Genomic DNA, 13,983 nt, shown 5'->3' on the forward strand with positions numbered 1-13,983 from the left:
TGCCGGTTAAATATTATGTGATTACGTCGATAACAACAGCACTATCGCACCTCACATAATAATATCTTCTGACAGATATTAGGTTGGGGGGGGAGATATTTTTCTTAAATGTTTTTAAATAAATTTACATTTGTCCATGATCAATAAACGTCTTAATATTACTTGAAAAGTTATGCTATATGTATACAGTGCACACGCCATACACGATGATGTAAAAGAAGGGGGGGGAGGCAAATGTCCCCGTTGTTCTCAAACACACCACTGTCCTATTAGTCCTAAATTACTGCGTTTAAATTTCAAACCAACGATTTCCCATTCGATTTTAGTAAGTTACTGTAGAACGAAAATCAAAATCAACACCAACAGATGTCACATACGTACATACATGTGCCGATCCAACGAGTGTTATAAATACAAATAGTGTGAAATCTCACATACAATTTTCAGAATGAACATTTTGGGATATCGTGTACTGCATACAACCGTCGTGATTATTAAATTAAATTAACAGTTTTGAATTGTGATGAATTATGCCTACGGTGTTCATAAAAGAAATAAATCAAGTAGAATTTTGGAAATACGATGTGTAAACATCAAATTTTAAATAAAATTCAGCCTCAACGTGCAATGCGATCACGTCGTTTATTAGCTATAGGAAAACATTACAAACTATTACCCTGTGTTGCTGTTGATGTCAATTTATATCTGATAAAAAAAAAAAACAAACGTTAGGTAGAAAAATGTGAATATCAAAACGTGTCCAGACAATATGGTACAACAATGGGTTTTAAAACATGTACAGATTGTAATATGATAGAAATCACCGACGATTAATGACTAACGACGATATTGGATACAAAATAAAAATAAAATTTCGACATTCGATAGTAAATACTTAATACACGTTTAACCGTATTATTTACTCCGAAAAAATGTAAACGTACCAATCCACAATTTTTTCGTATTTCGATATAATGCGTTCTGCGCCCGTCGATTATTATTATTATTTATTACCGTGGCGTCTTTCTAGTTTGGACGATGGACGTAATATTATTATCGTTGTTAATTTTATACGGTTAGTCTACAATCGTCTCATCTGTTTTTAACTTTTATTGATGCCCGTGCCGGACGGGTTTACCCAAATGCTTCGATAGTCGTTCGTTTCGGGCCGATTCCGGTTGCTTTAGCAAACCGCGATGTAGAGTTCTCCGCCGAGTTGTTTGCATCTTACTTTATCGCGATTACAATATTATTATCGTCGTTGGACGTGGTTTTCCTCACACAGGCATCACCACCGCCACCACCACACCACCTCATGCTACTCTACCACGTCCACCACCACCACCTCTGTTCATTCCTCGCCATACACCCGTCGCCCGTCACAACTGCGCACATTTTCATAAGCAGAAACAGAATTTTATTATAGTGAACGGTACAGTTTTGTGCGCTCATACAATAATTGTACGGAATACGGACGTAAACGTTCACGAGGTTAGGTCAGGACTGTCGTGTCGCGCGGCAAGTCGAATGAACGCAGTCAGTGGACATCACGGCTGTACATAACACGAATAAAATTAATAACTCGTTACTGTAAAAACAAAACAATAATATCGCACCAGAAATTCACCTTTTATAATGGTAATCGGTTACCGATGCAAACGCCTTTCTTTGCGATTAAAATAGGAAAATCCGCAATACGGGACAGTGCGTGATTCGTCTACCGCGTTTATTATACCTAATAAGTATCTTATACCGACGACGTTTCAGCGTAACCATTTCGACGGTGACCGCAGCGGCAATCGCAGTGGCGGCTTTTATCGGCGGTCCGAATCGCGCCCGGGCGGCGGAGGCGGTGACGATGGCCTTGTCGTAGTTGTTGTTGTTGCTGCTGCGTGCGGCCGCTATGACTTATAACGATGTCACGATGATTCACAGCGAGACGCGCCAGTGATCGCGACGCAAACGTTCTATGGACAGTGACGACCACCACCACCAACAACAACAACAACAACAACAACAAAGACGTCGGCGGTCAACGACGGCCGTGTTGCTACAGCAGCATCAGCAACAGCAGCCTGGCGTGAGGTGGCGTGCGGTGCAGCCAGCCAGGAGGAGTTGCTCGGCCGTAACCGAAAGGGACATGATGATGGTGACCGCCGGCGCGTGGCAGCCGTCCCGGCAACACTCGCTCACCGCCAAGAGATCGTCCAGAGTTTACAGGTACACTTTTCACACACGAGAACTGACCGGTGAATATTTTAGTAGGAACCTGATTTGACAATGGTTGCGATGGTATTATAAGCTCCGAGATAAATTGTACTGCGGAACACAACAATATCATTAGTCATTAACAAAATCAGACACTACAAGATAAATTGAATAATATTATTTGTCTAGTTCGTTAAAATTTGTTCGTTTTACTTACTTCAGGTAAAAGTCAAATCTTTAATTTCCGTTAGATTTGTTTCCAAATCTGTAGTAAGTACTCTCTCGAACAGTTAATTTAGTCAATGACATTCGTTTCTAAAATTATAAATAATCATGCTTTATAAAATATGGAAGCAACAAGGCCCAAGGATGTGAATATTTAGCATTATTAATATTATTAAAAATTCAAACCGTCAATGACAATTTACCATGAGCCGCATGGGGCATGACTGCATGAGCATAAATATATCACAACTATACTCCTATAAACATTAAACCAAGGTACTACCTTGAATCTTTATAGTTTATACTTTATATCATGACAAAATCTAATTTGCCATGGTTTATATTATACCTACCTACTATTATTACTATATTAGGTAAAATTAATTTTAAAGAATTTTGAATTTTATTTTTAAAAATAGGTATTATATTTTAATAAATATCTAAATATTTTGAAAATTGCTTCACGTTTAATCGACTGAATATACATCTAAATGTACCTATTAATGATTCTATTTCATTCCAAGTCATTGGGCCGGATCGCGTCGCATCGAAATTAGCTATTTTTGTGATACACCGACTTTGATGAATTATTGATATTATATAATGACATAATATCGTTCTACAAGAAATATGAATTATGATAGGGTTTGGCCGGAACTGGGTAACTCAATAATTTATAATATTATAATATTGACTTACTAAATATTTATAGTAGAAAAACAATATGGTTTTGATTAATGATAAAACAATCAAGTTTTTCCTGGTTTGGTGACGACGATATTATCAATGAATATATTCGTTGTTTTCACGTTACCATACAGCAATTGTTTGTTATTATTTTATCGATAATTATTGATAATTTATAACTTATTGATAATTTTGTCAATACTAATCCCGATTTGTAACGTTGAGTTAGTTTTTGCCTTACAAACAAATGTCATAATTGAATGCTGACTATATTGTGTGTGGTATTCTAACAAAAAATAGTGTATTGAAACTGGCGGTTGACCATAGATGAGTGGTACGGGTTTTTTCATAAAAATTTTACAAAAAATGTTTGCCCTAGCTTATGTAAATTTAAATACGGCAACCCTAAGTTATGATAAATATATAACTATTTAAACATTTAGTACTAGCAAATAATACACTAAGTACCTATTTACAATATTAAACGACACCAATTATCACCTGACTAACTACCCACCCACCCGCATATTTACAGTGGGGAGTGCGGACAATTGCCGTCTTATGTGTGGTTCTGTAATAACTTAGAAATAAAATAAATATAAAAAACGACGCCTGTCGATAGTTATATTAAAATCAGATGTTAAAATAGTAAAATTAAGCTATTACCTTCCTCCAGGTGTTCGGAGGGCTCTCGAGATCGTGTATGCGAGAATTAGATCAAATACACCGTACAATGTAATTTTATGTAAAAAGCACATATAGAACGGACGGGGTTACACTGGGTATAACGTATATCCAGCTACCCACGGCGCGGTGGTACCTTTGACCCGTGCTTAAAGGCGGGTTTCCACTATACACGTTTGCCGTGTACGCGAAAAATGTTCAGCTATGTCCAACCACCCGGTATCGTGGTTAATCGTGTGGTAACTGAACCTAACCAACCAATCACAGCAAAGGATTTGTATGCACGTACGTGTATAGTGGAAGCCCGCCTTAAAACACCGCCTACGAGGAGGCGATCCTAGGCAAGCCGCGTTTTTTATACCGAAGATGTTTGACAAGCCCCCATGTATAGATAATAAACTATATTGCTAACTACTGACTAGTGATAACAGGCAAGGCAATCTAGTTTGTTATATATATATATATATATTATATCTGTGGACACGGTTAAAGATATAATAGATAATGTAATAAGATATTATATCTTTAATCGTGTCTGTGGACGAGCCTTTTCAATTCCCGTAGCACGTCAATAATACCAAGTACACGAGACCCATGTGCACGCCTTAGGAATCTGGATTTATACGGCCAAACTTCTTAATTTCACGGGGCTTGAAATCGCGACCGATATAGTTTAAATGTTTAACAACGAAAATTTAACTGAAAGAATATTGTCAACGATAACTTCCCTACTGAACGTGGTTGCGAAAAGGGTATTGTTGGTACAGTAAAAACCTCTGAATAGCGGACACTCTCGGTCACCAAAATTTTGTCCGTTATTCAGAGGGGATACATTTTTGAAATTTATTTGTATAATAATGTACTATGTATGTGTTTATGTGTAATGTTATTACTTATTATTTATTATAAATTACATATATATTATATAATATATAATAGCGCCATTTAAAAATAAAATACTCCACTCCGACGACTATAATATTATATGGTAGTGATGCTGTAGGTGTCATCCGTTAAATTATCTATCGACCTAGTTCTACAGTAATTATATTTTATTATACTTGAACTTTGAAGGTATTTACGTTCCAATTTTCTGATTTGATACATTTCCGCCTTACCACTTACCTTATCACTTCAACAAGAATAGTTACTATTCAATATAGTGTGTCGGAGACTTATTTATTTCACCGATTGAGGATTTATATTATGCTTTAATACAATCATTCTGTACACAGGGCACATTCGCACATCTGGTGGGTAGATGATAAAGGGGGGGGGGGCGTTACTGTCTCCTCATCGTCCATAAAAGTATATTGCTCGCTGGACCCTGGAAACTGCAAATACATTAAACATATTAACCAAGTGTTAAGGAAAACAGTCTTCAGTCTACCTAACAGAATGAAAGTTGTATAAGTTATAGCTGCAGGTTGCTATTATTTTGTCTTATACCGCAGAATGTGCATTGTTAAGCAGATGTTGTTACTATTGTGTAAGTTTTTCTCACATTGGATCTTGTTTAATTATCTACGTATTATAAAATATCGTAATAATTCCTATTAGAAATTAACTTTAATAATAGTACTCAATACTCATATAAAATAATAACTCTGTCACATTTAGTTGCTATATTTAGAACTCCTTATTTACTTGACTTTAATAATTATAGTGGGTACTTATGATGAATGCGTACTTGACTAAACATAATTAATGACGCTAGTTATATGTGATATATAATAACTATAATAATTACTTTAATTTACCGTGTCGCGTCATATACACGAATCGCGCGCAGTTCGAGGGAGCGATTAGCGAGATGACCTGCAAAACGACTATGTCATAGTATTATACTAAAACAATTTTTTTTTGTGATATTGGTTATTATTATTTCTATTTTGTGCCGAGTTCACATTAATTTCTATTATTTTTATAATGTTAGTTACGCATGCACACGAGATCGACACGTCGACTATATTATGTTGAACCTAACAGCCATCCGTATTCGTCAAGAAACGTTCAAAAAAAAAAAAAAATAACTAACAGATGCTTTCCAAGGCAAACAACACACACATACAAAATGCCTATTTTTAATTCCCTCTGACATCAGTTGTTGTAGCACATTTACGCAAGTTTCGAGCGGTTGAAACTCGCCAGACTGGCCAAAATACAGTTGTATACAGAGCGTTACCTATTTTTTCGCACAGATTTCTCCTACACACCTGAAAATAAAAATTAAATTATCTAAAGGAAATTAGTTACTTTTAATTCTGACTTCCAAAAGATAAAAAAAATTATATTTAAATGCTTAGGTAATTGGTTAATTAATTTAAAGTTTCTCTAATGTATCATTCACTCCCGTCAAATAATTATAATTGGAGAGAACCCAGAGGGATATTAACTAACGCTAAAATTCAGTATGTAATAATTATATTTGTGTGTAATAATATTAGATCATCAATTTTGATGTATCATTATTGACGTCATTTTGAGTAACATCTGAACTTACAATAAAACCATACGCTTGCGCGTTGCAACTAGGTATTTAAAGCAATGATGTCATGATAACTGAAGTTACCTGTATCCAGGTACTATAGGGTAGCGTATACATCTTCATTGAAGTCCATAAATCCATAGTTCATAAGGATTAGTAATTGCTATTACTGGAACATAATATTTATAACTACTTACTTTTTATTTTTTAAATGAACGAATATATTCATATATGACAAGTAATATTATGATTTATGATTTACTTTACTATGTAATAATCCGCTTAATGAAATATATTATAGGTTTAGAATACATATCTAAACGTACATCAACATGTACGTGCATTGAAATCATCCATAACTTGCATACTCATGGACTGCCTTGTAGGAAAACTAAATGTTTAACAATATTATTACAAAAATAAAAATAAAAAATATATATATTTTTGAAAATTATTCTTATTGGGTTCCTTATAAATGTATAGGTAATAAGTGTTTATAGAATCTAAAATCGACAAACGCTGTGTGTGTTTACTCGAATTACATTTATTTATAATTACAATTACATTTCCCAATATCAATAACTTAAGAACTATTAATATTGTGATTAATTTGTGTAAAGTAAAATTTAGTACATGACAACAGATTAACACTAGTGACGGCTGGAGTAAAATTGAAGTTTCCATTTTAAAATTTATTAAAATAGATACGAGTGGGCTATCTAAATAATACGGTCGCTGCCTACAGACCACAGGTGCCGTCCTCGGTTCCAACGTGTCTGTCGGCGCGTTTAAGAAAAACAAATCATCATCATCATCAGGTGGGTTTCACTGTCGAGCGCTCGGTCTAACCCACGCAAAGGTGCGTGCGTGCCCTACCAGATCTACTATCGGCCCACGTGCTTTGCGTGTTGCGTGTGTAGGCACGAGTATTATATGTGTATGCATATTCTATACATGAATAAATAATAATGTAGGTATATAGTTATACAGAGTGATATATTTAATTATTAACAACAATTTTGTGATTTATAAAAAAATATTTTTATCCAGCTTGAAATAAACATAATATTGAATTTTTTTTTTGTAACACAATTTTTATTTAATATCAAGCAGAAAAATACTTCTAAAAATTAATGACAAATAATAATTTTTTTAATTTTCAAACATTTGAGCATTTCAACAAATTTTTTCTAGGTTTAAATGATTTTAAATAAAAAAAAAATATTCGTTCAGTATTTGGTATTTTTTCTTTTTGTACGTAAATATTTTTAGAAAAATCTAATAAAATAGTAAAATGATATCTATGTATATTGTATACTGTAGAATTAACTATATCTAATTTCAAACTTTAGATAAACATTTTTTTTTTCTAAATTAACTGAAAATTTGTGTTGATCAACGGTATTTAATGGACCAGTCTGTACATATTAGTATGTGCCTGCCTACCACCCGATATAATATGTGACTCCTCGGTCCGGCCCCCCTGATCCCACGACCAGAGCCGATCCGTAGGCGATCCTGCACCAAATAACTTGACGGCGATGTGCCCGATGCCGATGTGGTCGTTTCCTTTTTGATACAATATGATAATGCCGTGTACACACACACGCTCGTGTGTATTATTATGTTTAACGTGAAATATATTATTTTGTTGATATTTACACATTTTAATTATGTATTCACTTCCCCCTACTACCGGACAACCGGTTCTTTACTTGGGTCTCCAGATCAGTCAGCATAACTAGTCTATTTTAATCAGCATATTATTGCAGTGATTCGGACTGTTTACAACCGCGTTGTACTAGTATTGCAATTCGCGGTATGTACCTATTTCGTAACCACTAAGATATTGATGGACCAGAATTGATGTTAAACACATGTCACGTGACTAACTTTTTTTTTGTAATTATTTATAAATCACTGTTTAATGATGCCGATTCGAAAAACACAAGTTAATTTATAGTTCGATAACAACCAATTAAAAAATCAATAGTAAAAAGTAAATTAAAAATAAATGTTCACGTACATAACCAGTGTGACTCTTTATTATTATAACATTTTTTCTTTTGCCGACAGCAAAAAATAAAACTAAAAATGCCGGCAAGTATGACAAAATATGTGTGTTTTCATATTATTTGCTGCATAATATAGTAATTTAAAGTATATGATGAAAACTTACGAATTCTTTGAATATATTTATTAATTAATATATTATATATGTGTGTGGTTTCGTCTTCTTTTGGTTTTCGTCGTTTCCTATAATTTTTAAATGCACAGGTGAGTAGTTGGTGAGTTATTATTAGGCAATAAACTAATAACTAATAAACATTTTATTTTTATAATTATAAAATGTATTTCAGTTTTACAAACAATTTTTCTTTTCTTTTTTTTAATATTAAAAATAAAATAATATAATAACATGCCGTACACCTATACCTACCTACACAATATTATATGTATACCTATATCTTTTTAATCGCTTACAGTTTGCGCATTTTAATATAATACTATAAAGAAACGTTTTTGTTTAGATTATCATTTTAAACTGTGTTTGTATTAATTTTTATGACTTTATTTTAACTAATGTTTTCATCATATAGTTTATAATGTTCAATGCAACAATTTTATATGAAAAGAGTTGTATTATTTGTCGGTTTATTCAAGGTCCAATAGAATTGCCAAATACCAGATTAATTTTGGAAGACTGTTGAAAGCGCGTTCACGATGGACTTATAGAAAATATTAATAGTATAACTAGCCAAAGTCATGTTCACTGTATAAATAAATATCAATTTTATAGCTGTATGTGACAGAAAATCCTTGAAATAAAAATCTCCATGATTTAACATGTTAATAATGTAAAGATACAGATATATTTTTTAATGATTCTGCTAATTTGTATACATTCAATTTGTAAGTTTTTTTTAATTATTTTATGATTAATTTTTATTTTATGATTTTTACGTCAAAAAGCAATGTTTCCGACTTTAATCTTCACTTTTAGATTCTGAGCGGCTCCGATAAATGTATTGATTTGAAAATAATGTGTTTTTTATTTTTTGTGTGCAGTAAACACAGAAAGTAGTCGAAAAAATGCTTCGATTTTCAATTTTAGACCTGGCGGGTGGTTATTCTAGTATCAAATTTATCTAGTTTGTACTTTTAAAAGGATAATATAAAGAATTTCGAGTATTTTTTAAAACTTCGGGAAAACAAAAGAAATATTAAGAAATAACCGGTAATTTTACGCAAACCTAGTTTTTGACAAAATCAATTTTGTTTTTTGTAGCATCTCACAAACAAAACCGTAGATACTTGACATTTTTACTGAATGTGATTATTTTCCATAACATTTTTCAAAATATATTGACTGTTTTGCGTTACCTATTTATTGACTCATGAAATTTTCAATTTCTATAAATTTAGAAAAAAATGTTTTCACTTAGTCAAAAAGAGTTTGAAAATTCTAATAATACAATGCTTCTCATAGCTTTATAATATACCAATTAAAAAATACCAAAAATACATGGTCAAACTATTGTTTTATGAAATTAATATTTTTACAATAGAGTTTAAAGTTAGAATTTTGACAAAATTCGTTAAGATCACGAAAATTTGCTAACTATTTTGAGTTAGAAATTCATAAAAATTGTACTCTTTATATCTAATATTTTAAAATTTAATATAAAATGCCTCTTAGGTTTTTATACCTTTAACAAAAATAAAGTTTACCTGGAGGCTGAAAGTCACATTGGATTTTTTAGAGTGTTATTAATAATAATAATAACTTATTATGAAGTTGCTTGTAAATACTTACGATACATTTGATTCACCCCTGCATGAGAACATTGAATGATTTTCTTATTTCATTGTAAGTTATAATTCAAAAACGGTGAACCGCGTAGTGGATACTTTAATTGTTCAAAAATTGTTAATATTAGTATTTTCTATACGTCATGGTATAATTTTAAGCTATATTTATAGACATTTTTAATTTTGAATATTACATTTTTTTAGTTTTTTTTCTTGATATCCAAATATACATAAAATATTATATGTATAATATACATACATTGTATATTTGTTATACATATCACCTTGTGATAAATGAGGGATTAAGGACAAGGATAATTTATGAATAAGAAGTCATCCATATACCTACCTAAATTAAATTTGTGATTTAAATCTGACTTTTTAGTGTATGTACCTAGTTTTTTTTTCTGTGCGGAGCGATTTTACAATGATGTATTTTTATTTTTATTTTTTTTGGTTTGCTGTTTACACGATAAGTAGTCGAAATAATGCTTCGATTTTCAACTTCAGTATATTTTCTGGTGGGAAAGTGGATCCAATTGGTTAGGTTTGAATAGGTCAACATTTAAAATTCCCATACGTTTTCAAAGGCGCCGGGGAAAAAAAGTGGACGAGTGGGTGTCGCTCTGCAAGTCACTGTAATGGATTGTGTTAAATTTGAATCCAACGATATAATCTCATTGTATAAGAAAAACTATTCTGAGCGAAGAATCTGAGAAATCTTGTATTCAATTTTCATATCTTGATTTAAAAAGAAAAATGTTTATGAATTTCTTACTCAAAATAATTTGCACATTATCGTGATTTTCACGTATTTTGTCTAGATTTGTACTTCAACTGCGTATAAAAAAAATTGGATTTTTAATATTTTTCAAATGTCATTGTAACAATATATTTGGGGCCTTGATTAAATTGTCAAGCTTATGTACCTAACAAATACAATTTTATTGACATTCATAGAACAAAAAAAACTGAAAATGTCTGTAAACAGTTCAAAACAAATCAAAATATTTTGAAAATTTTAACGTGTATAGAAAATGCTGATAACAACATTCATTGAAAATTTCATGTATATATATAGTCATTTTTTTTAGGGCTACATTAAAAACCAAAATCGATTTGTCAAAAACCGATTTTGCGTAAAAATTGCCGTTTTTCCCGGTGCTTTTGAAAACTAATGGGAATTTTAAATGTCGACCTCTCAAATGCACCAACTAGATTCACTTTCCCATCAAACAAGTTACTGTTGAAGAAAATCGAAGCAGTTTTACTGCCCCAAACGGTGATAACAGACACAAAAAAAAATAATAAATCATTGTAAAATCAATACACATTGCACCACTCAGAAATCTAAAATTTTAAAAAACGGGACGTTTTACTCAAAATCAGTTTTCAACAAAAATACAGTATTAATAAAAAATTACAGTAAATTCATACATTTTCACTGAATGTTTATATATTAGCATTTTCTATTGGCGATCAGAAGCTTATCAATTTGCTGGCCAGCGGGGGGTGGTTTGAAACGGACCAGATGGAAAAATAACATATAAATGATACACAGCGTGCCCGTTTCAGGGCTTAGTTAACTTTTAGGCGATCAAAGTTAATAGAAGGCTCCTAGGTTATTGTCTCAAAGGCAGATGAAAAAAATTAAAAATCCTTAGTCACAGTTTTTAATTATAAGCATTTAAAGTTCAAATTTTGACAAAATACGGAAAAATCACGAAAAATAGCAAATTATTTTGAGTTGAGAATTCATAAAAATTTTTGTTTTTAAATCTAAGATTTGAAAATGTAATATAAGATTACTCATAAGTTTGTCTACCTTTATCAAAAAAAAAATGTCTAGAAGAAACTTAAATTAAATTTTTATGAGCGTCTGAAATTTTTATTTTTACAACATTTGATATTTACTCGATTTCTCATGTAACGATTTTCTTATTTTATTGTAATTAAAAAACGAATGACTGTAGATACTTGAAAATTTCACTGAATGTTCATATTAGCATTTTCTATACACCATAAAATGTTGAAAATATTTTGACTCTTTTTGAGCTGTTTACGGACATTGTCAGTTTTCAATTTTTTTAGTTTTTTTTTCTATAAATATCAATAAATTTTTATTTGTTGGGTAAAAAAGCGTGAAAATTTAATATAAGGCTCCTGATATATCGTTCTAATAGCAGTTGAAAAATATTAAAAATACATAGGCACAATTTTTTTTTATAAGCATTTAAAGTTCAAATTTTGACAACATTTATCAAATTTATAATTTATTAATTATTTTGTGGTTAAAAATGTATAAAATGTTTAACTTTTATGGCTAAAGATTGAAAATTTAAAACAAGGCTCCGAGTAAATAGGTTATATATAAATTACTTTATTCACAATAATATCATCAAATATACTTGGTAAAATCATAGGCTGACTGACCGTTTTCGCTCAGAATCGTTTTTCTTATACAATGATATTATATCATTGAATTCAAATTTAACACCATCCATTACAGTGACCCACTTGTAACCTACTGTACAGCAGAGCGACATCCACTTATCCACCTTTTTTTAAATTAATATCGATGAAAAAACTTTCTCTCGGCGAAAAAACTTGAAAATATAATACAAAGTTCCTTGTAAGTTGGTATTACTTGGTAATTCTGTAACCAAAAAATTAAAAAAAATATACAAACACAATTTTTAATATTTATTTAAAGTTTAAATTAGGACGAAATTACATATTAAACACCCGAAAATAACGATTTTAGTTATTTTATTGTAATTAAAAAATGTTTATTCGTGGGTATTTGAAACTTCTTCAGTATGTATTATTATATATTATAAATGTGATAATATACAAATAAGATTAATTTAACTTATCGGCTACTATATAACGATATAATTAATATTTAATATAATATATAAAATATCCTAGACTGACAAACCGTCTCCGCTCAGAATCGTTTTTCGTATACAATGATTTTATATTATTGAATTCAAATTTAACACCAATAACACCATAAGAGACTTGATATACCTACTTGGCCACTTGGGAGTTGGATTAAAAGAGGGATTAGGAGTTGATTACATGTAAGTTACTGCAGTTACGTGAATCCCTTAAAGAAGCTTGACATTAATTCGTTGATATATCTACCGTGGGGGAGATTTTTAATATAATATAGTCTTATTACGGGTGACTGCCGACTGGGCATTTGATGAGTAATATAATAATAATATTAAAATATGTTACTTGACATCCATTTAAGGGTAATAGAATGTACATATTGCTTATCGTAGTATGGATTTAACACTAAAATACATAATATCAAATATTATTGAATATAATTAAATGGTAAAATCTTTTAAACGTAAACTGATATTACCTAATTAATTTCTAACACATTTCTTGTCCGTAGTTTTTAATATTACCGCTTTACTGATATAATTTTAGAACATAATCTATTTATCTATACATAAAACTACAAGCTATTATAGTGGAAGATTGCTGATTTAACAGATTTTGAGCCATTGACACGGATAAGTGATACCACATTATACATTTTTGAAATAATTAATTTAAATAAAATTGTTTTAAAAATTATTTTGCAATTATTTTTGTACACGTGTAAAAATTTACGGTTAAATTGTAATAATAAACAGTTAGAAGTGTTTAGTTACCAAAATATCATAAGACAATTTAAATTGTTATTATTTTGTTTACCATCAAAATATCCACAAGTTTTTTAAACTTGAAATAATTACATCACTGCCCACTGGCCTTCACGCTCCTTGTATTATAATTAAAATATGAGGCATGAGCTATTCAAATTTCTATACATCTGACAGTGTATTTTCGTTTTTTTGTTAAAATGTAGTTTAAAA

General features: G+C 30.9%; 1 protein-coding gene across 6 annotated transcripts in view; it reads left to right on the forward strand.

Moving 5' to 3' along the window:
- Positions 1-13,983, forward strand: part of LOC132942312 (uncharacterized) — a 35,958-nt gene that overhangs the window by 8,374 nt on the left and 13,601 nt on the right. For 4 of the 6 annotated variants that reach the window (XM_061010613.1, XM_061010611.1, XM_061010615.1 and 1 more), the window contains exon 2: positions 1,768-2,220. The exons of 1 other annotated variant lie outside the window; for it this stretch is intronic. In XM_061010613.1, coding sequence (XP_060866596.1) covers positions 1,970-2,220 — 251 coding nt within the window. In that variant the 5' untranslated portion in view covers positions 1,768-1,969. Of the gene's footprint in view, positions 1-1,767; positions 2,221-8,418; positions 8,570-13,983 lie in introns of those variants that run through there. One more of the 6 variants, XM_061010617.1, reaches the window with a different exon arrangement.

Source organism: Metopolophium dirhodum, chromosome 4 (assembly GCF_019925205.1).
Source record: "Metopolophium dirhodum isolate CAU chromosome 4, ASM1992520v1, whole genome shotgun sequence".
NCBI lineage: Eukaryota > Metazoa > Arthropoda > Insecta > Hemiptera > Aphididae > Metopolophium > Metopolophium dirhodum.